General features: G+C 44.8%; 1 protein-coding gene across 1 annotated transcript; it reads right to left on the bottom strand.

The window, feature by feature from the left end:
- Positions 1 to 7905: 7905 nt before the first annotated feature.
- On the bottom strand, positions 7906 to 16169 carry CDCA4 (cell division cycle associated 4). Its single transcript, XM_076345592.1, is given in 5 exon segments — positions 7906 to 9829; positions 9982 to 10097; positions 10100 to 10259; positions 12165 to 12245; positions 16103 to 16169. Coding segments are annotated over 4 exon segments (1071 nt in total). The 5' UTR covers positions 12204 to 12245; positions 16103 to 16169; the 3' UTR covers positions 7906 to 9073.
- Positions 16170 to 21355: the final 5186 nt, after the last annotated feature.

Consider the following 21355-nt stretch of genomic DNA (forward strand, 5'->3'; position numbering starts at 1 on the left):
CGCCCTTCCCTCCGCCCGCGGCACCCACAGCGGCGGGGGGGGGGGGGGGGGGGGGGGGCGCTGCGTGCATCGCGCCCGCCAGCTGGCCGCCTTCCCATTGGCCAGCGGCCCTTTCAACCTGCCCAGCAACCATTTTCTCACTGGCCGGCGAGACGGGAGGTTGGGCTTCGACTGGCCCCGCCCAATGAGAAAGCTGGGAGAGCCAAGGCGGGCGGGGCCGCGCGCCGACTTCGCCCAATCGGAAGACGGGCGCCGCCGAGTCCCCCCGTCCCCCGGCGCGGCGCTCCGGGAGGCGGCCCCGCCCGCGCGGCGCGGGTGCCGCTGACGAGGGCGGGGGGGCGGAGCGTGCGGGCAGGCACGGGCGGCACGCGGCGCGGCCGCACGCGCCGCCGCCCGCGGGCAGGGCAGGGCAGGGCAGGGCGCGGCCCCGCCCCGGGCCCCGGGACCGGCGGGGGCCGCAGCGGCGGCGGGCTGCGGCCCCCGGCCGGGCAGGCGCTGCTGCTGCCGCACGTTGGGGCTCGAAAGCGTCCGGGGAGGCAGCGGCCAGCCCTCACCCAAGCCCTGCACGTTCTGCCCCCCCTCCCCCCCCGCCTTTTCTTTTTTGGTTTAAACTCGCAGTCAGTCTCTGACCGAACTTGCCGAATTTAAGCAGGAGGAATCGCAAGGGCCTCCATAAAGCAGCATTCCTATAACTCCCGTTTCCAGGGCAGTTGGGAAACAAGGCGTACACGTCTCTCCACCAGCGATAAAGCTACATCAAACATTGCACAATTCTTCCATAAATACTCACTTGATGGTTTTTTTTCTGTAAAGATGAGGTGGTTTCGGCCATGCTCAAACCTCTTCTATTTGCTTTCCGCAGGCATTTGCGTAATCAAGTTATATTGGCACAAGTGTTTGTGCAAACCAGATTTCAAAATCTGACATTCAAGTATTTGTAAGGATTGATTTTGAGCCTTTGTCGAACCCTACCATGGGTTACCTGATGAATCCCCAAAAAGCTGCTCAGCTCTCGCAGAGATGGGTTTAGATTAACCCCTAGGACAGTAAAAACAAACCAAACCCAAGCACATTTGCGCAGACAGGGTTCTTCCTACATTGAACGCACGCGCAGACCAAATTCACACACAGATTATATGTTGGTCTAATAAACACTACAGAAACACTTGCAGTTGTCTGGTGGAGATAAACTACAACTTTGACAAAACACGAGTTGCTTTTTGCGATTATTCAGCTAAAGAAAACCGATGGTTTTATGAAACCCCTCAGGTCAAACAGATTCAACCCTTCTGCCTCCTGACAGGCATTTGCGAAGGGGTAGGAGCACGCAGGGCCTGTGACCCAAAGGATGGGGCGAAGGGCAGAGAGGCACGGAAAGCCATAGCTGACCCCGGCAGGATCCATCGCTGGAGGCGAGGGGACCGTCTCTGCAGGCCACCCCTCTCCTGCAGCGTGCCGCCACCGATTTCTGGGCCACAGCTGTGCTCTGACCTCGCTGCCGGGGGTCACGGAGCACAGAAGGGGAGCGAGTGCTGCCACAACAAGCATTAATGAATCCTTTTTGACACGCTGCAGGGGCTGTGTCGGAGGAGGATGCCTCCCCGAACGGCTGAGGGGTGACACCCCTACCCCCATGGTCCATCTGCTGCACCAAGTACAAGCAGGGGACCGGTGGCAGCATTAAGGGGGAGGAGTGGACCAAATATCCCCCCCCATACCCCTTCCCTTCCCACCATGCGCTGTGGCTTAAGCGGAAGAGTAACTCTAAGATGTTCAGGATTCTTTTGTCTGCTCAAGTCAACCAGGGACAGCCAGGAGTATCGCGCCAGGACCGACCCCTGCCATATGCCAGGGATTATCTCCAAGGAATAGATACAGGATAGACGTACAAAGGTAGCTGGTGTGGAGGGGACATACCTGGAAGGATTATGTCTAATGCAGCATAAAAAGGGGTAATTTAACCAGCAGCACCACCACCAAAATGTTTTAATAACTTGAGCAAAAATGAGGTTTTCTAGACTCAACCCCAGTTGACCAAAACTATACGTTCTCCAAGCAACCCCATAGCACTGGTACAGCAGACAATTCATTCCTCTCTAGAGCTACAGTGAGTTAATGCCATACCGGAGCCACCCTGCCATTCTCGCAGCCCCTTCGCCTTCGTGTCCTCCCCCTTTCCAACTGCCACGAGCCTAGATGGGTAAAGCACATTTGTCCCCGTTTAGCAGACCTCTGGCAGACACCAACACCGGTCACCCCGCTTTCCCTGCTCTTTCTTAAGTTATTAACCTAACGCGGTCAGCTGTTTTGTAACCGATTTTTGTTTAACAGAAAAGGGTGCGCGTGCCTTGTACAGCAGGAGTTTTTAGAAAAGTCAGTTCTGTTTCATACATGCTCTGACAAGATCTATGAAAAAAATTAACAGGGAGTTGTTTGAGTACAGGCCATAAATCCAAAGTTCTGATGCAGAAGATTTGGAGATGTTAATAGAAATTACACAAAATACACTGATTATTTGCAAAGGTTTTTGTCACTTTTTCACTTGCGTCAAGTGTCAACAGTGGGATTCATATAAGAGAACTGGAACCTCGTTCAGCTTAGTGATGTTTATGTCCCGTGCAACTCGCATCTTAAGCTAGAGGAGCCGTGCTTGTCTCACAGGCTTAAGAATTCAGAGGTCTGAGCTCGCATATAAGGTCTTTCTTGACAAAAACTTTCTTTAAAAGGCCCTTACTTTCTCATATGAGGTCATGTTCTAGGAGTCTTTAACGCTCTCCCGTTTTGCCTTAAACTGACCTCGAGGCAAACAGAGGACTTAACAATATGATTTTTTTTATGATCTAAACATGGTCTTTCAGTATGACTATACTCACTGCAGCAGGCCAGGATACCATTCTCATGAGCAGCATTTTTGCTTTTGCAGCAAATTTCACATGAACCAGAAAAAACCCCAACCCCAAAACCAACCAGGGTCTCTATATAACTCATCTGAGAGGATTACTGGAGGTCTGCTACTTCTACTTACCTTCATACTAGGCACCTATTCAAAAACACAGTTCCAGGAACACAGGAACTAATGAAGACTGCTTTCCTATGGATTTATGCCTGTGATTAATTGCCTCTGTGTCTACGGTACAAGCTCTAATTGAAGCTGGTCTCATGCCTGGAAACTTGTAAATGTCTCTCCTTTATCTGGATTACTGGATATCGGTACAGAACGCAGTTTTGTTCTGATCTCTTTCACCTCCACACTTAAAAAAAAAAAAATTCTAAAAATGTAGTGACTGAGAGATCTGCCAGATTTGGTTGAAATTAATCAGGTATTCTGAAGCTGAATGACAGAACAATCATGTATGCCATACTTCCATAGGAAAGTGAGAAAAAGTAGTGCTTACTGCACTAAAGCCTGATTAGTTTTATCACCTCTTTTTGGTGGTAAAGCCTCTGTGAACTACTAACTAATCCTACACTTACTCAAGTTTAAAAAAAAAAACAAAAATCCATGACTCAAGATGGTATTTAAAAAAAAAAACAAAAAAACACATTCTTGAATATTTGTCAGAGTACTAAATAAGCCATTATTCTATTTTGTCAAAAGAATCACCATTTACAAGAAAAAGTGCTTTCTCCCTATACCATTCAAACAAAGCAGAGACACAAAAGCAAACCATGTTACTGGGCTTCAGTTAAAACAAATAACCATTCAACAATTTTATCTTAAACTTCAGTCAGCTTACTGGACAAAAAAAAATCCCAACTCCCAGTACTTTCCATATCTAGCATTTCACTCAATAATGATCTCAAACACAGAAAAGTGAATTTGTTACAAGTACTGTTTTTCTCCTCTGAGTATTAAACTCTTTTGGTGTTTTTTTTTTAGCAATGTACCTGCTCTGCCCTTTAGAAGTCCTGTTTTGGAAGCTTGCACAACCCAAGGTTGAAATTACATTACATTTTCTTGATCTCCAAAACTTGTCTGTAATTGGCACATGAAAAATACGATATACTGCTCCTTTGTTGTAGCATTTTACTATTGCAGTACGTACTCGCCACTTCCCACATGCTCCTAGGGGACTTCCAAATACAGCAGACATGTGGACACAATTTCTTTTTAATTCTGTTTTTGCAAGAAGTCATACAGTCACCTGTACCTTCAATTATTCTTCCCTAAAAAGATGACGGTTAAAATTACTGAATGTTTTCCCTGCAATAGAAAGTTGCCTCTAGCTTTATATTTTCCTGTTGACATGTTGGTCGTGCATCAACATTTACCACAATAATTCTTCAGGTCATAAAACACTCATTCTGGGGGAATCTTGGTTAAGCAAAGGAGTAATTATTTTTTTTAAAAAAGCAACCATACAAACTTGTGAAAATCATGTCAGATAACCAAATTTCAGAATTTTTCATTGGCTTTAAAAAAAAATTCAAGTCACTACAGACATCTGAAGTAAACCTCTTTCCTGACAACTTGAATTATTCAGTGGGATTTCATCTTTGTGGAACTTCCTTGAAAAAATAGGAAAATTTATCTTAACTGTCAACTTTGCAAGAGACACCAAAAGGAGTTTATACAATCCTCGTGAAAGCTTATAGTTGAACGAGCCAAACTGACAAAAATACATATTTTGCTAAGACGTGTATTTCATTTCTTTGGAAGTTGGTGCTTTTGTACTTTTAGTATTAGTCACATAGTGTGAAATCACACTCATTTAAGAGTTGATGAGCAATCAAAATTTGTCATGATCTGTCATGGTTTTTTTGCATAAGGGACTATACATCCTAGGCCTGAGACAAAAACATACTTTCACTTTGAACAGAAGTCACTTTTGAAAGCATTTTTATTTGTCGTATCCTAGATGCCACCAAATAAATGGGTGGTTTTTTCATCCTAGGTTTTGACAGTTTGTTTAGTTATATGGGAATAGGGAGTAAGTTGCAGAACTGTAAAGCAGTCATACACTCACAAATCAATATTCTGAGGCACAAGACATTCATAATGGTCTGATAATTACAATATAAAACTATACTATCAGTCAATTTACAATAATGCTTTCTAAAATGCCTACTAAAGCAGTCCAGACATACCTGAGACTTCAAAAACAGTCTAAGGACAGCTTTGAAAACAGGTAATTCCTGGTGAGTGTGAAGACTCGCATGTGAATCCCTAACCTGCACCAGGCTGAAACCCCTCACTGCTGCGCCTCTGAGCAGTCTGGAAGGGTGCTGTTCATCCAAACAAACGATTCCCTCTTCATTTACCAAATTTGTCCTTCAGGCAAACATGGCTATGTTCATAGAGACAGGCAACATCTTTTGCTAGATAAACTCACAGAGCTGCGGAAGAGAGAGGGGATTAAAAAAACCAAACAGCAAACACCAAACAAACAGGGAAGCGATAAGCAGACAAGCTTTCACGCGCACAAGGCATTGTTAACGCAGCCTGGATCCTCACACGTCTTGCCTTTGCTGAATGCCCGAGCTCCAGAAGCTCCATGCGTTCTGGATTTTCTGGCAAGGGAGGAGGAGAAATAAAACCACAGGCACAGAGGCAGAAGGGGACAGATATTCAAGGTTACCTGAGAAGGAAGCAGATTTGATGTTAGCTATTTGCTCAAAAGTACGTCTTTTTGCGCAAGTCAAAAGCTGGGTTATGTCATTCAGACCAACAGCCTTGTTACAGACACGGCATCAACTGCCGTGCAAGTTTTCATGACTCTTTTCCCTAGGAGCACATAAAAGAAAAAAGGGTGCTAGAAGTGGTAGCAAAATCTTACAGCAGCCTTTCCTAATTTAACAGCGGTTAAATTATTTCCCATTTATATGTAGAAATTAAGAAAATCACCATCAGCAAGTATCATCTCTTGCCATTTGTAGTAACAGTTCACAAAATAAGTAATTTAAAATTCACCGTCTTACAGGCACCCTATCATTTCTGATGTCTCTCAGTATCTTAGAGGAATAGATAGAGGGGAAATATACTGTATTAACCTAAGTGATGCATATTTAACTAAGACCTCTTTGGACTAGCAAAGAAATCACAATGCGAGTTAGAAAATAAAGCTCTTTTTTTTTTTTTTTTTTTTTTTTTTTTTTTTTTTTTAACCAGGAGAAGCGAAGCTACCCAGCACGAGCAGCTGAATTAGACTGAGACACACCAAGGGAGACAAGCTGATTTTACACTGGTCCTTGCAAAGTCAGACCAGTTCTAGGCACGCATCAATTCTGTACAGTGACCGTGCAAGTTTCAGCAATACAAATTCTTATACCTGCTGAAGACTTGAGCCAAGATATCAGGCATGTAAAAGCACGTAAGATTTGGCCTAAGTTTTAAGAACGTAATAAAACAGGATATATATTTCTGTTTAAATGCTTAACTACATAAATGCATACTTACCTAATACCTTTCCTGTTAAGCCAAATAGTCTCTACAAATTGCTCTAAGTAGGCATAGCTTCCTCAGTAAAGGAATGCACCCAGCTAGATGCCTGGTACAGTAAGATATAGATACATATATATATATACACACACACGCATTTGACATATACAGTTGCACAGTTATGAGCAAATTCTACTAATTCCTACCTGTAACATGGAGACTGATGCACACTAAGGAGGCGGGGAAGAGCACGTTTTTAAATATCTTAACATGCAATTGCTCATGTTATGAAAATGGAGGGCAAGGGGGGGCAGAGGGGAACACCCACAGTTGTTCAAACCTGTGGGTTTTGAACCACAGTTCATAGCAGTTTTGGGGAACTTCCCCAGAGGGACAGAAGATAATTTAGTTACTCAATGCTAATGTTCCCTCTATAAAACTTTGAAACTGCCTGGCTTTCTGCTTTACCCTAAGGCATCTGCTGTCCAATTCAGTGGATCTATTTGCACACAGAAAAGCATCAAGAAACATTTCCTGTGGATTTATAATTTTGAAGGAAGAATCTCTGATACTGCAACAAACACTGCCAAGTAAAACACACTGTTATGTCACTGTGAGATACGGTAGTTCACATCAATATTTGTATCCTCCTGAAGCAGGATATACTACTGCAACACCTTTCAGTTATGAGTAATGTCTCTAGTATTGGCTTGTTTCTTTGGTCCCGCTGTATTATGTGGACTGAACTTGCAAGTATCTATATGGTATTTCACAATTTAATATGACGTTACTAATCAAGCTTTAATTGAGGAAGCGATGTTTAACTACTACAGTAACTATGGATTATCTCATGTCCAAGTTTGATACAAAAAACATTTTCAAATTCAAGACTCACACCAACTGCATGGTTTCAGGTGGTCGAGTTCATATGCATTCAACTATCAAATTTGAAAAATTTATCAAAGTGATGTCATTTTTCCCCAAACCAGATGCTTCTAAAGCACGTGTTGAAATCATAAGCTCAGTGGTCTCCTTTTGTGCAGGCGACACTGGAATGTCCTTAACACCCCCCTGCCCCCACCCTCCCCTTTTTAGGGGTCTGAGGATCTGAAAAGGGTAGGGCGTAGTAGGTAAAGTCACTTGTGGGAAGGCAGAGTCTGTCAGACGCAGAAACGTACTCTCTTCGTGTTCAGCAACTTCCTTGGTTCAGGTCTCCAGAAAACAACTGAATTACTGGCGGATCTCTTCCCCTAGCACATTCCAGAAACTAGCCAATCTTTTCCCCCTTCTCTACCTCCCTGCTAGTTCGGAGCTCTTCCCCAGTACCAGCTTGTGAAGGTAAACATTTGTCAGTTTGTAACAAAGTCATACACTGTACTTGATCTCCCCCTTTCGCCTGAAAAAGTCTCATAGGAATAAGATTAATTATATACACTCTAAAACGAATGTGAGTACTTGAAGAAAAGAACACCATCCCATGTTGTATTATCTTCTGTTATTAAAAAAAGCCAAGAGGAAACCCTTGGTAAGAGTGGAGCATATTAATTATGACAAGACATCATGACATACCAGTTGAGATTTAAAGGCCGCTAATAACACTTTTTGTAGTAATTAGTGCAAGACAGTTATCCCACATAAACAAATATTTGATGGTAGACTTCAGTGATAAACAATTCACTTGATGACATTTACATATAAATACACATAAATAAAAACCTACGTAATTTAGGTTTGTAGTTAACAAAAAATATGGTCTGAAATGAATTAAATGTAATTGTATCTACCGGGATCAAAGCTCTTCCTCTAATGACACTCAAGTATATGGGGTATGAAAAGCATAATTGTACAATTCGCAATTTAGTAAAGTACTACTCTATAAAACAGAATCATGAAAACAGCTCTTACATTTTAATGTAAAGTATAAAATCGTATATTTACATTTACATACACTTTACTGAACTACATTGGGTAGCTCACAGTAAAAAAACATCCCTTTTTGAAAATCTTTCAAAAAATACACCAACTGCAGATATGATCAAAAGTTACTAAGTTAGCAGCTGACATAACATCTGTAGTAAAAATATATCTTAGGAAAATACCTGGAAAAATCTAAACACCAATAAACACTTTAAAACTATTTTTGAAGTAAAAATTGTAGCAAAAAACAGAGTAAGCTAGCTAGGATAACAGGAACTATTGCATACTGCTCTTTAAGAGCCATGTAGCGACTTAGAACAGAAGCAGCAGATATGGTAGGAGTTATGTGGTGTAACAAAGTGGAAACCGGAGGAAAATAGGAAACCAGTTATCCAACTTCTCTCTACGTTTATTACCATTTTTACTGGGAGAAGTATAAGAAAAAGATGAGAGGCTCCCTCTCACTGAGCATATCCTCCATCAAAGGCTAAAACAAATTGGTAAAAGGAACCCAATTTCAAGAGCCTTGGACCCCAAACTTAAAAACATTTACCGTATGTACTTACAGTTCAATGGACAACAAATTGGATTATTACACTACAAGTTGCAGGTTAACTTTAAGAGTTAACACTATTTTGCAATATGAAGTGCTTTTTTACCATATGTATCTATATAATATATAGATATTTGTGCAGATTTGATAGAACAAACTGTGGAAATAGCTTTCTCGAGTCTTTTTTTCTCATTAACAGATCTTTATCTCCTACATAAGGAATTTCAGGATTCAACAAGGATTTCCACAATATGATCAAGCTCATTAAGATCAGATTTACAATTAGAGTTAGAAGTTGTAGTTGTTGGAGAAGAAAACGTTTCAAGCCCATCACAGTGTCCCATTTTCGTGTTGCTCATCATGCCTGTTAACATAGTATCAAGATCATAGTAAGAATTGTCAACTTCTGAAAACAGATCTTCAACAGAATTAGGACTTTTATTCTCTAGTGTCTCAAATATTTGATCTAATGATTTTTGAAAGTTTCCTTTATTTTCTTGTGGATTCTCCATTTCCCACACATTGCTCTGCAGGTTTCTCGGAGCTTGCACTGAAGAGACTGTTGACATAGTTTCTGAACTATCTTGCGCCTGGTCACCCTCAAAGTCTTTATTGAAAGTACTATAGCCTGGAACATGCTTTCCCTCAGCTTGTTCCCTAGATGAACGACAGAGGATATCTGTTGAAACAAGACGATCCAGGGATGCCTGCCCTGTACTCTGTGTATTTATCATCTGCCAAGTCCCATCTTGAGTCATTTCCTCTTGGATCTGCCGTACCGTGTTGGCTATAAGTACCGAACGACAAAGGTTAGGTTCAACCAGCATGTGACACAGCTGAAGTTTAACCAAGGACATATCTAAAAGTGACTGCCGCTGAAGATTATATGAAGGAATAGCCTTAATACCAGCCAGAGTTCCTTCAATATCTTCTTCGCCATCAAAACATTTTCTCTTTAATCCTCGCACAAACATTGTGTCCTGTTAAAAAAAAAATAAAATAAAAAATTCTTGTACAACATAAACGGCTCAAGAGGGAGGGAAAAAAAAAAACTAAAAAACAAAACAGAAAACTTTAATCTTAAATTTAAACAGCAAATTCTTTTAAGATAGAAACATCAGAATTGTCATACCAGGTTATAGAATGGCCAGTGTGGTACAACAGGGGTCAGGAACATATGGACTGGGTCCCAAAGACGGCGCTCGGGAACCAGGGGTGAGCAGGTCCACAAGTCATGGCATCGGAGAGAGGCAGGGGCTCCCAGCTCCTGGCTCCCATAAAGCTCCACACTTGATGGAAGTCAGGAGCCACTGCTTCACACAGAAGCAAACATCTCAACGGCTGTATTTCACCTACTGGAGAGGCAGTTTCTCCTCGCTCCTCCCGAGTTTCTACTGGCATGCTTAACCTCTAATTTTGGAAATAAAAATACAACCTGGCACACCATCTTTAAAAGATTTGACCCCTCCAGAACATCAACATGCCTGTAATGGCAAGAGTAACATGAAAAAAATACCACGGGCAGCATACTTGAAAAGGTTAGCTCATTTTGGCTACAGGGAGAGTAAGATCTAGATTTGTTCCATATAACTTGAGACATTCAACTGAGGTGGCTAAAGCAGTCCTTCTGGTTCCCTTACCCAGATGAGTAACTGAACTGTGTAATTCCAACATGAATTGTGCAAGTCCAATAAGGATAGGCACAGTCATCCTCTGTATAGGCTTCTGTACTTCTTTCCCAGTTGACTATAAGAAAGCAAAATTCCCGTATGCCTAGTTTAGGTTCACCAGCTCAAAATAAGTGGGGTGCATCCAGGGTTCTCATTATTTACATCTAAAAATCACTTGCTGAATTTTCCAAGGTATGACTTTCAAGCACTAGCCTCCAGATATCTTCTGAATTGCACTAATTTTGACAACAGTGCCCCATTCAAATATTGCAGCTGATCTCTTGAAATACAAAGTAACTTTTTTTTTTAAAATGCAGTAGATGTCACTTCTTTTATTCTTATAAAAATTAGGCTGCAAATGAAAGCTAGTACCTTATCTTTACATTTATGCACCTTTGTAATGTCCCTTCTAAGTCTTCTGTCCTTAGAATTCCTGTTTGCCCAATATTTGGGGATTTTTTTAATGTAGTGACCCAAACAAAACACAGGTTTTCAACTAAAAGCTGATAAAACCAAAATACTATTGCAGTGTCTTTCTATATCATTTTCCATTTCCCTTGGTAAGCCCTAACCTCTGCCTTGCTTTTCTGGTTGCTACAGTATGTTCCCCATGTTTTCAGAGAGCACTCTCTCAGCTTTTTCAGAGTCACTAAAAATCCACCAAAGTGCAACAACATTGTTCCTTTCAAAATACATTACGTACTTATCTACTCTGCAAACCTGGGGATAGCACAGTAGCTAGCTAAACATTTGGTCTGACTCTGTACAACGCTTCTTACAATGCTGTATATATCCATGAAATAAGCTTTTTTTGGATTTGCTGACTCTTAAAGATTTCTTTCCACTGAAGATACAAAACTCTTTAGAAATCGTAATATAAAGAAATCATAATATGCAGAGACTACAATATAGAATATATGAACTTGGTCTTATGGTCATTTTTCAGACTTCTTAAAAGCTATCCATGGATTACCAATATATTAAATGCTTTGGAAGTTTCTTGTAAAATTTTCTCCTGTAACTTAAAATATTTGCATTATTCCCATTAAATACAACCCAAGTTTTTGCTTGATAGCGCCTTTTCCAGGTTTTTAGATATTCCTGCAACTTCCTATCGGAGGATATCCCATTTAATTTTTCCTACAAAGTTGTATGTACAGTAATTTCTAAACACACACACCCCATGTGAAACTTGACCTCTAGAGACATCTTTTGGGACTACTTATCAACCATGTATGATTACATCATCAAACATTAAACACTGTGCAGAGTTTGAAGCTTCTTTTATTTCAGCTTATATTCTTGTGAAGAATAATTAAAACTTCAATTGAACGTTAACCTGGTTTTCATACATCTACTATCTAGGATACACCAACAGAAGAACAGAAACTATTCTAAGACACACCAACAGAACAGCAGAAAACTTGAAGACCTCAATACATCACACACTTGGGTGTGTAGAAATGGAGGAAAAAATGTTTATGGATTCTTAAAGGTAAACCTTTCACAGCATTCACTGGATTTTTTTTCCTGTAACACTTCCAATTAGTATCTTACATCATAAAACCAGTTCTTTGTCACCCTGTTCCTGAGACTGCACAAAATACTAGATTACAGTTTCATTTAAGAAGCAAAAATTACATACCAGTAATTGTGTTTGATGTAGTCCTTCCTCTTCTCCCATGCTACTGAGCAAGAGTCCATACAGTAAAAGTTAGAGCACCACCTACCAAGTACCAGGAAGCAAGATGTCAGCCAAGTACAGGAGATGCAGAACAAAATAGTTTCCCATTTCAGAAACTTATACACCTCTATATTTTGCCAATTGCTTCAGTATCTCTACAACAATCCTACAAATTCAAATAGTACTATTAAACCCAATTTACAGCTGGAGCACAAAGGTGATTTGCCCAACAATACACACAAAATCTGTGGCAGGAGAAGGAAACTGCCAGTTTAAGTCTAAGTCCTAGGCAATTACCCTGACCTTTGGACCAGCCTCTCCCTTATCCCTATACCTTTGCCATTTAAAGAGCAAAAAAAAATCTTTAGTGATCATCTGAAAAATTTAAACGCGCACAAAAGCATACTGAAAGCAAGTCTTCATTACTTTTATCAGAAAACTATACAGTTTTCACCTTTGTTGTACGAAACCATGTATCTCTGTAGCATCTAGAGAAAAAGAGCAAGCATGCACAAATATAAAACTGAAACATAGCAAAACCAGGGAGAATTTTCCTTTACCAGCACAGAAACTTTATCACTAAGATTTACTTTGCAAGATGACAATAATGAAAGTAATGACAGTAATTAAATTGTTTTAATTATAAAGGCTGAGTTTTTAAACACACATTTAAGGCAAAATAAGATTTGATATACCAGATACAACTACCAAACACATGCAACAATTCCTTTAATTACTGAAACCTAAAAGAATGCTCCATTTCAACAGGCTACAAAAACTTTTATGATAAAATATGAAAACAATTCAGATATTTTTCTAGACATGTCTGTACAGTACAAGACAGTTCACTGTCTGCAACTGAAGTACATACCTAGAAAAGAAACAAGTAAAGAAGATGCATATGGATATCTACTTTTGTTTCCTGTTGTGGCTGGTAATAAAAAAAAATTTTGAAGAGTGCTTGCTCTCAAAATTGGGGGGGAAGGAGATGGTTGACAAAGGACTGGGGGGGAGGGCAGAAAACATGTTTTTCTCAAGAAGCTGCATACTCGTTAAAATACCACAACAAAAAAACCCCACCTTAAACACTCTTAAGCCAGTTTGACTTTGATCGATTTTGACTCTATCCCAAAATATTCAGACTAAAATGCTGTTATATCATGGAAACTCTATTTCAACCAACTCATAGTCTCACTCTCTTTTACAGACTGAGCTCACAGCAACATTCAAGACAGGGTCATGAGGCATATGAACTACAACTCCAGTGAGACACCATAGTATCAAGTCAATAAAGTATTTCTTATTTCTGTCAAACACCTTATGATGCTATAAAAGTTCAGAAGTTTTTGCTCCCCGGGTATACTTTCAAAACACTATAAATGAAAGGCAATCTCTTTGAGAGCCTGTATACAGTACCTATTTGAATCTCCAAATTCCTACTAGATACGCTTTTAGTTTAGGGTAGGTGACAAGGGCATAAACTTTAAAAAAACAAACAAACAAAAACCCACAAAAAAACCCACAACAACGACACATAAAGATGATGCAGTCACACAAACAATGAAAATATTTTTTGGTGCTATTTTGGATATCTGACAATTTTAGAGGAAGAGGCTTTGGCCGTTTGCCTCCCAAAATAGCAGACTGATACAGGAGGGGACCGTTGATGGGAACACACGAGTTCTTGGTAAAAAGAGCCATTATCACGTCCACAAACTAAAAGACGTAGGGGATGTTGGCAGACCAGTCCAGTCTGTAATCTATTAACATACTAAAGAAGGAAACAGTTTTCCCATCCAATATAATAACGCGTAAGACCTGCTGCATGTGATTCCAGGTTCTTCCCTAGAGCAATAAACAAACCATGTGGACCTCTGTTAGCATAAACTTAGAGAATATGCCCGTCACAGCAATTATTTCTTCTGATTCTATTAACTGGCATACGAGCGTGCCTCAGAACCGAAGTTCTTAGTAAAAAAAAAAAAAAAAAAATTAACTTCATAGCCATTATCAGATGCAATTAAAACCTTGCAAATAAACAACCTTCCCCAGACTTCCCTGCACTATCTCCAACAAGCACTCATCTCAAGAGAATACTAAATTTAAAACCTAATTAATTAAAACATAAGTATGTTTCTCTATTGATTTACATATTAACATACTCAAAAAGGTATTGGCCACTGTGTAAAACCTCTTGGTATGTGAGAGCAAGATTGCCGCTGCTTTAGAAGCAAGGTGTTCAAAATTCCCCGATAATTTCAAGCAGCATCTGTCTCTGTCCAAGAGGCAGTATCTAGACCAGCTATATCATCTCCCTTCTTTCACTACTATCCAAGTGTTAAGAGCCCAAACTTAGTGTGTTAAACTTAACCGCTGTTTGAAATAGCTGTACGAAAAAAGCTGTCAAGGAGACAGCAGCTATCTGTAGCATAATACAGTATGAAAAAAGGAGTTTTGGTGGGTTTTTTGTTTGGTTTGGTTTGGTTTTTTAATAGTAGCACAGGGAGCACGGTATTATGCAATTCATTAAAAGTCTTGCTTTTGGGATTGACAAATTCCCAGTCTGCTTTACAAATAAGGTGCTTGAAATTTGATCCAATTCTTACTAGAGCATCAACTTACACATTCCAGATTCACACTCAATTCAGATTCATGTAGTAATACACTGCCAAAAATACACTTAAGTACTTAAGTAGCTTCTTAAGAGTTGGAGTAACAGAGAAGGTAGGAGATTTTAGCAATGTCCATCTTTAGGAGAAAGCAGACAAGAACTACCTAGGCCAGTGCTGGAGGTTCACTTAAGCAGGGTGCTTTTTCTTTTTGCACAGCCGTAAGTATAGTGACGATGGTTAGCATGGGAAGGTAATAAGGTATTGTATCTCCCCTCCACCACTCTAACCCCCCCCCCTTTATAATGTCCGTTATAACAACTGTGGGAAGAAATCGAAGCTATGCGTAATGGTGAAAAGAACACAGAAAGCCAGGTACTCCTCTTTAGGCATGCATATGTGTGCGTATGGTGGTGTTGAGTTTTAAGGTGGGCTGCAGACACAGCAGAGGGCTGGCAGGGCCAGAAACATCCCTATTTGGGATGGGACAAAGGCACCTATAAAGCACTGGGGTTTGGTTCCAGCCCCCGGGCGTAGGGGGCTGGCAGGCACCTCTCCAGGGCACGAGGGCTTCGGGAAGCGGCACTAGCTCCCGAGGAAGGGCAGGTTGGGAAGCCGGGGCAGCCGCACGCCCAGGGCAGGGGCGACGGCCGGCGGTGCGAGGAGCAGAAAGCTCGTGGAAACGCAGACGACGGAAGCTGGGGGCCAGGGCGGCCCGCCAGAGGCGGCGGGGAGAGGCGTGACCCGCGGGCGCGGCCGGGGCGGGGAGCGAGCCCCGGCGCACGCAGGCTGGGGAGGGAGCGCGGCGGGGGCCGAGGCGGGGTTGAGCCGCGATGCGTGCGCTTGGGGAGCCGGGGGAGGTCCTCAGCCACGGCGCGCCGGCGGCGGGAGGGCAGCGGCGCCACGGCGCGTGGCGGCGCCAGATGGGTGCCCGGGGGTGGAGGCGCAGGCGATGAGGGTGCGCGGGCGGGGAAGGAACCGAGCGGAGGAGAGGGGCGCCCAGCGCCGACGGGGAAATGGGCCCCCTTAGCCCGGCCGCCCCGGCCCCCCTCACCGCTCCAGGGGCGCGCGCGCGGCCGCGAACGGCCCCGGGCGGCGGTTACTCATCGTCCCGCGCTCCCGGCAAACGGCCCGCCGCCATTTTGAATCGGCTCCCTCCTCCGCGGGCTCCGCCGGCACCGGCTCCCCGCCCGCGCCGTCCGCACGCGGAGCCCCGGGGGAAGGCGGGCGGGCCCGGGACCCCGCGCCGCGCCCGACCCAGCCCAGCCCAGCCCATCCAGCCCTACTCACCACCTCGCCGCTGCTGTCGCCGCCGCCTCCCAGCTCAGGAGCCCCCGCTCCCGCCTCACCGACCGCTCCGCGCTTGAGGGAGAGGGCGGGGCCAGTCTCTACGGTTGGCCCCGCCCTCTCCCCGCCCGCCATCTTATTGTCAAAGCCCACAAAGGAACTCTCTTCGTCCTCCCCGCCCCCGTCTTCCCGCTGGGGGGCGGGCCTTCGCCGGCAGCCACGCCTACAAGGGAACGGTGGCTGCTATTGGCTGTCGCCAAACCACGCAGACGCCGCTCACCGCTGCGATTGGCGGAGCGGTTGCCATGGCGCCCGGCCTCTCCCGCCCCCAGGCACCGCCCACGGGAGGCTGCGGGGTTGCCATGGCGCCCGAGCCCTTCCCCTCGGCCGTGAGAGGCTGGCGGGAGGCGGAGGCGGGGGGCGAGGCGGAGCCCCCATTTCAAACGGCAGCCAGGGCCCCGCGGCGCGTCTGGGCTCTCGGCCACGGGCTCCGGCGGGAACAGGTTCAGACTTGGCCCCGCTGCAGCCCGCGGGGCGCCCAGGGAACCGCGAGGAAGGGGGGCAGCCACCCTGAGGCCGCGGCGCGCCGCGCCGCCTCCCCCGCTGGGCCCCGCCGCTCTCTGCCGTCGGGCACCGCTTCCCTCAGGGCCGGGGAGCCCCCGGCGCCGACCGCTGCCGGCCCGCCCTCGCAGCCCCCCCGCCCCCGCGGTGCTGCCGCCCCGCGGGGGGTGCCAAGCCTCATGACTCCATTAGCAAGGCTTGTGGCATTTCCTGTTTGGGCCTGGCCTCCCAGCCCAGGTCTCGGAGTCAGAGGACGGGGAAGCCGCTTCCTTGGGGCCGGGGGGGAGGGAAGGGGTGAAGCTTCGCACCCCTCAGGAAGTCGCCGTCCCAAATGCTCCAACCGCTCTGCTGAGCGAAAAAAAAACCCAAAAACCCGAAAGCTCTGAACGCTGCTGCGACTTCCAGCTCGATGGTGCCGCACATCTGCAAGTACTTAGGCCGACCGAGCGTTCCTCGGTCGCTTTCCCGGTCTTGCAGCTACGTGCCGGCTGCCTCCAAAGCAGCCAGAAGGAGGGTGGGGCGGGGGGGGAGCCGGGCTTGTCCCGGCTGCGGCTGCCGGGAGAGAGCCGCAGAGGCACGGCAGCTGCTGCCTCCAGCTTGCGGCTCGGGCAGGGGGAGGATCTGCCTCCCCCGGAGGCGCGGTGGGGCGGGGAGCGAGGAGAAAGAAAATGGAGAAAGGGTGGGCTAGACAGCAGGAGGAGGGGGCATCAACTGGGCTTGGGGCTGAGGTTCGGTAGGAGAGGGTGTAAAACAACAGAGTGCTGTAGCGTGATACGAGAAAGCAGGAGGAAATAACATTTCCATAGAAAAGCAAGATCAGCTTTTGGGACAAGACAGGTTACAAAGTGCAGTATTTCCCCTTGTTTTTTTACAGTTTCTTGCACCGCGCTTATGATACCATGGTGCAAAGACTTTGAAAGAACAATACCGCAAAGGGAGATGTTCTCATGCTCTATTCAGCTTGACATTGGCTTCTAGTTTTGCTGCAAAGAATTAAAATAGGTAATCCCACAATAAATCCTGCAAGAACCTTTGGGCCTCCTTGGACTTCCCTTTTGAGGCAGTGTGGGTGCTGTTCCCTGCAGGATCACTGCTAAAAGAGTTCATTAGTATTGCTCTTCCTAGTGATAGCATCATCTATATAGTAAGGTACATAAGTCCCCTCTCCTTATCTTTTTTTTTTTCCTTTTAGGTAGAATGAGAGGGTCTTGACATTTCTGTTTGTAGGGGTTTTTTTCCCCAATAAATTCTCCAGTGAAACAAGAGGATGTCTGATGGCTTAAAAACATCGTCATCTATGTTTCTGATTAAGCCACTGAAAGAAAAATTGTGAAAGGTTCTCAGCACTCCATCTTTGTTGAAAAGCTGAGAAACTATGTCTCATCGAGGTATGACATGATTTCATTATTCTCAGGAGAAAACAACTCTCACATCTCATATATGTGAGAAACAAAACTTGAAAAGTCAAAATGGAAAAATTTGGACAGACCTATGCAAAACAATACAGCCCGAAGTATTTACTAGAAAGCAAACAATCTGTGATAGGAGTAAAATAGTGTTATAAAGAATTCAATTGAATTGTAACCACAATGCGATAAAAGGAATGATCAAATTTTCGCTACGCGCTAAGGGTTTTCGTCCTCCTGTTGGTTTCAGTAAACAAAATTTTAACAGCAGAGTTAAAAAGAACAGGTGAAAAACTGGTAATTTATTGAACAGATATTCATATATTGAGAAAGTTATCTCAGCCATGAAACTTTCACAGCTAAGATAATCTGCAAGCAAAAGCAGAACTGATGCCGAAGTTAAAAGTTGAAGTTCTAGAGACAAATCATGGAGCAGAACTGGAAAGAAACATCTGCAAAGCAACCTGATAGGGGAAACTGAAATGAAGACAATAACTGCATACAAAAAAAAGAAAAAAAGGGGGAGGGGATTACAGGTCAGAAATGGCAGGTGTCTTTTAAATTGAAAGATGATTCAGAATATGTACTCAAACTTCAAGACAACTGAGAGGCGTTGCACCTGGTGAGACACTGCAGAGCAACCTGCTTGCTGATGAAATCACTAACACAGGTGACAGGGGAGAAAATGATGCAAACTGGCTCAGCGGATCTCTCCTAGGAAGACGGGTCACCGCTGGCACCCAGCAAAATCTTCAAAGCGAGTGGCAGTAGCCCTGGGATTTAAAAGCACTGGCAGCCTTTATAAAAGTGTGATCGCCAAAGAGGAAATCACTGAACAGGATGCCCTTTTTGTTTGAAAACAGGAGGTAGAGGGCTGGTTTAACAGGAGCAGGCGTTGCCTTGACCTCTCCGAGCGGGTCCAAGGTGCAGATCCATCCTTAGCACATGTTGGGGCTTATTTGAGCTGGAGCCCCTGCCCTAGAGCAGGAGGGCTGAGTCAAGTGGAGCTGCTACCCTGAGCCCTTTCCCTTGGCTGGGCAGTGGTTAGTCTGTGCTTGGCATGGATGAAGGACGGGCCCAGCTTCAGTCTGTCAGCGCTGCATGTGTGCACGGGCTCCAGCCGTGCCGCCTCCCCCACGGCCAAGCGGCAGTGGCTGCAGGAGCCGTGCTGGCAGCCAGCTCCGGCAGAGAGCCTGCTCCCCCGGGAGCCCTGGCCTGCCTCTTCCTCCGGCGGTGGCTGGTACCGGGTGGTGTGACCTGCGTGCCACGCTCGTTGGAAAGCAGCCACTACCCCCTCCCTCCCAGTCCCCTTCCTTCCCTTCTGGAGCAAGCCTGTGCTGGGCTGTGCTTGATGCCTCGGGAGCTTTGCTGCTCCTTTCTCAGAGCTGCTCAGCCCCTGCTGAGCTGGCCAGACTTTCGCACGTCGGCGGTGATGGGAAGGTTGGTTTAGAGTTGGACAGTGTTTACAAAACTGCAGAAATTAATAGGAACTCAATGGCCAGGAGCAGGGCTGAAACCGCACTTTTAAAAGACAAAAAAAAAAAGACGATGGAATTTCCAGTTTATTTGTGCAATTTCAAGCTGCAAAAAGGTTCCGAGTCCATGACATTTCCACATTACAAATGATTATAATAATAGTGGATTTTAATAGTTTTAAAGGGCTAATGCAGATAATCTTTATGTAGATGAATAAGAAACAGAAATACATGCAGAATGAAGTTCCTCACTTTCCACTGGGTCACTGCACTGATATTATTTCTAGCCTGTGGAAAGGTCTCTTGGACGGAATGTTTCTTGGGCTGTGACCGGCACTGTCTCTTACTCGGTGTTTGTATGAGGCTTAGCACAGTGTTTCACAACCGGTGGCTTGCAAGCCCTCAGATAAAGAGGGTAGGAAAATCAGTCAGGAGGTTGCTTAAGCTTTGAAACAAATAGTTTCAGCAAGATAGGACGGAGTCCTGCCTCAATACCAATACCGAGCTGACAATGAAGCGTTTTCCACTCTGCACTCCTGTGTGGCCGCAGTGTTTTCTGTCTCTGGTCCCTGGGGTTTATGTAGCTGGGCGAATAGTTCAGAGTACAGCTGTGCAGTCAGAGGCAGGAAAACGTGTGCTTGCACTGCCGGTGCTTGGAGCCAACCAGACATGACTCAGCCTTGAACTGGAAGCCGTGAGCTGCAGCCGTCAGTGTAGTGCTGTGCTCTGGCTAGCGAGTCTTATTGAGAGACTAGGTGTGTTAGCTCAAGCTCTGTGCTGTACCGGCACGACTGCATGAGGTTTGGAAGAGTTTTGGCTGTGTTCCCGCCGGTTCAGAACGGGGACAGAGCTTGCTTGCCTCTGCCTGCTAAAGGCAACGTGGACTTGCTCTGAGTCTGTATTGTTTCTCTCATAATTACTGTTTGATTAAAGTGTTTAAGATATGTTTGTCTTTTTAATTTGGCTCCAGAGTAGGGCAGGAGGCCCGCTCGTAATGTACTGTTTCCTTTAAGCCCAACCTGGCAAATTCTGATTATGTCTGAGATAGGCAGCATTATGAAACAGTCCTGAGTGCTTCTGCAGACGAGCACATTCCTGCAGCAGAGCTAGCCTAAAAAATCCAGGAGCAGATGGAAGAAAGGCTAGGGAGGGTAATTAAATGTGGCTGTTCCCTAAGAAGTAAGCCTGTTGTAGCAGCTCAGCTGGGCCCCGTAAGCCAGGTACAGGATACAACTTCGTTGCGTGCTGTCTGGCAGTCACAGCACACTGAGTTTAAGAGAAAGTGTTTTTGTATCATTACAGCGTGTTAATGTGTGGACCACCAAAGGTGGCTGAAACTTCTGCTCAGCCTTTAGTGAGAGTAAGCTTCTCCTTCACTGGTCTGAGCCTGGAAAGACTGTTGCTCTACCTGTAGAAGGGGGTTGGACAAAGAACAGCGGGCATCTGGTGCCTGTAAAACAAACCAAAGCATTCATAGTGAGTGAGTGAGCATTTGTGGGCTAACTGAAGCTTGATGTTGGATGATAATGATGCTGGCATCAAATGCTAGTGGCTTACAAAATGAGAATAGCACAGTCTGAGCACTCATCACACCAACTAATCCATGCACCAGCTAATACATGTCTGAATATGGCAACAATTGGCTGGCTGTATTGGCTCAGCTGGGTGTTTGTGCTGGCAAAAAACTGAAGAGCAGTAGTAGACAGGTGATGGGAGGGAGGGCGTGTGGTTGTCAGTACAACAGTGGCAAAGCAAATCCATTCCCAGGCAGAAATCTGTCTGCCTCAGGCCACCAGCCTCAGGCCTTAGGTTTT

Source organism: Aptenodytes patagonicus, chromosome 7 (assembly GCF_965638725.1).
Source record: "Aptenodytes patagonicus chromosome 7, bAptPat1.pri.cur, whole genome shotgun sequence".
NCBI classification, from domain to species: Eukaryota; Metazoa; Chordata; class Aves; order Sphenisciformes; family Spheniscidae; genus Aptenodytes; species Aptenodytes patagonicus.